The sequence below is a fragment of the Vicia villosa genome, linkage group LG1, assembly GCF_029867415.1.
Source record: "Vicia villosa cultivar HV-30 ecotype Madison, WI linkage group LG1, Vvil1.0, whole genome shotgun sequence".
Classification (NCBI taxonomy): Eukaryota; Viridiplantae; Streptophyta; class Magnoliopsida; order Fabales; family Fabaceae; genus Vicia; species Vicia villosa.
Window position 1 is genome coordinate 248,465,632 of NC_081180.1, and position 2,287 is coordinate 248,467,918.

The window sequence follows — 2,287 nt, forward strand, 5'->3', positions numbered from 1 at the left end:
AGCATCGCATTTAATGTTATACGCTTTTGTCAACTACCTCGAGCCTTGTTCACGCTGTGTCTACTGACGTAGCCTTTAGTAGCTTTTAACGTTCCTTTTGTCAGTCAGCGTAGCTTGCCACTTGTACTTCCTTCTGATCTGATGTTTGTGAATACAACGTTTGAATATCATCAGAGTCAAACAGCTTGGTGCATAGCATCTTCTGATCTTCTGACCTTGAAGTGCTTCTGTTGCGTGATACCATCTTCTGAGCTTCAGTGCTTCTGATCTCATGTTCTTCTGATGCTTCCATAGACCCATGTTCTGATTCTGCTTCGACCATCTTCTGATGTCTTGCCAGACCATGTTCTGATGTTGCATGCTGAACCCTTTGAGACAAAGCTTCTGAGCGCTGAATTATGCGTACTCTTTATATATTCCCTGAAAAGGAAATTGCAATGGATTAGAGTACCATATTATCTTAAGCAAAATTCATATTATTGTTATCATCAAAACTAAGATAATTGATCAGAACAAATCTTGTTCTAACACAAAGTGCGTTTGTCCCGGGGAGGCATCTCCTTGATGGAGTTATGATCGCAAATGAAGTGGTTGACTATGCTTATAAGGAAAGGAGAAGTTGCTTTCTTTTTAATGTTGATTTTGAGAAGGCCTACGATAAGGTGAATTGGAATTTTCTTAGGTTCTTGTTGAAGGAAATGGGTTTTGGGGAGGTTTGGATGGGATGGATGGAATTAATGGTTTTTCAAAGCAAAATGCCGATTCTTGTAAATGGGAGTCCGACCAAGGAATTTAAGGTGGAGTGTGGTTTGCGGAAAGGAGATCCTCTCTCTCCGTTCCTTTTTGTCATAGTGGCGGAAGACCTCACGGCTTTAGTGAAGAAAGCAATCGTCATTGGGGAATATGAAGGTTTCCTCATTAATGGTAAGTGTGAGATGGACATTTTACAATTCGCAGACGATACTTTAATGATTGGTGAAGGTAATTGGAAGAAAGTTTGGGCCATCAAGACAATTTTGAAGGCGTTTGAAATGGTTTCCGGTCTCGGTATCAATTACCACAAAAGTAAATTGATAGAAATCAATGTTACCAACAATTTGCTAGAAGCATGATCATCTCTTTTGTCTTGTAAGGTGGAAGGAAAAGTTTTCACTTTCCTTGGTATTCTTGTTGGATCAAATCCTATGAGGATTTCAACTTGGAACCCGCTTTTGGAGAAATTCAAGAAGCGTCTTATGAGTTGGAAAAATCGTTATCTCAATTTCGGAGGGAGAATCACTCTCTTAAAGTCTATTTTATGCTCGCTTTCTATTTTCACGATGTCATTCTTTAGGATGCCTGTGAAGATAGTCAAAGAGTTTACTAAGCTCCAAAGTAGATTTTTGTGGGGAGGTTTGGATGATAGTAGAAAGATACATTGGGTGGGGTGGAATGAAGTTTGCTTATCGGTTGAAAAGGGAGGGTTAGGTGTGAAGAAGATTGATGATTTTAATGTCGCTTTCCTCGACAAATGGAGGTGGAGTATTCTTCAAGGATCGGATTCCATTTGGTACAATCATTTATGTTCTAGGTACGATGATATTTGTTTGCAAGTGACCAACGGTGAAGATTTTATTCCTCTTTGCTCTTCTCAATCTTATTGGTGGAAGGATATTTTATCTTTAGGGAAGAATCCCTACAAGGACGCCATTGTCAACAATTGTAACTTCAAGGTTGAAAAAGGTTACACTACATATTTTTGGCATGCTAAGTGGCTTCTTGATTCTTTGTTAAAAGCTACATTTCCTTCGCTCTTTGCGGCGTCTCTGTTAAAGAATGTCTTTGTAGCTAGCATGGGGGTAGGATGGATGGCCTATGGAAATGGGGGAGTTTCGGCATCTCTAACACTGCTGCTAACAGTGCTGCCCAACCAGCAATTTTTTCGCAGCTGCAAACGGTGATCGCTGCGGCCAGGTGCAGCCAAAGCGGTCGCGATACGGTTGCTTGGGAGATAGGTACCAATGACGTGTTTTCTGTTAAATCCCGTTATAATTATTATGTTGGTTTTTCTGTCCTTTTGGTCCTCATAATTTGCACGATGAAGCTTTAAATCTTGTTTGGAGGATGGATGTCCCGTTTAAGACAAAAGCTTTTGGATGGAGGCTCATGATTAACAGGTTACCAACAAATGACTTATTGAATATTAGAGGTATAAATTTTTTTGGATGATTCGGTAAATTGTGTTTTTTGCGATTTGGCTCTTGAAACAATGGAACATATTTTTTTCAAGTGTTCTATTGTAAAGTTA

At 39.6% G+C, this 2,287-nt stretch overlaps 1 protein-coding gene across 1 annotated transcript; it reads left to right on the plus strand.

Annotated features, from left to right (window-relative positions):
- The first annotated feature begins 572 nt into the window (after positions 1–572).
- On the plus strand, positions 573–1,112 carry LOC131598767 (uncharacterized mitochondrial protein AtMg01250-like). The gene has a single exon (XM_058871341.1). It carries the CDS (start codon positions 573–575, stop codon positions 1,110–1,112), a length of 540 nt encoding a protein of 179 aa, XP_058727324.1.
- The last annotated feature ends 1,175 nt before the right edge of the window (positions 1,113–2,287 follow it).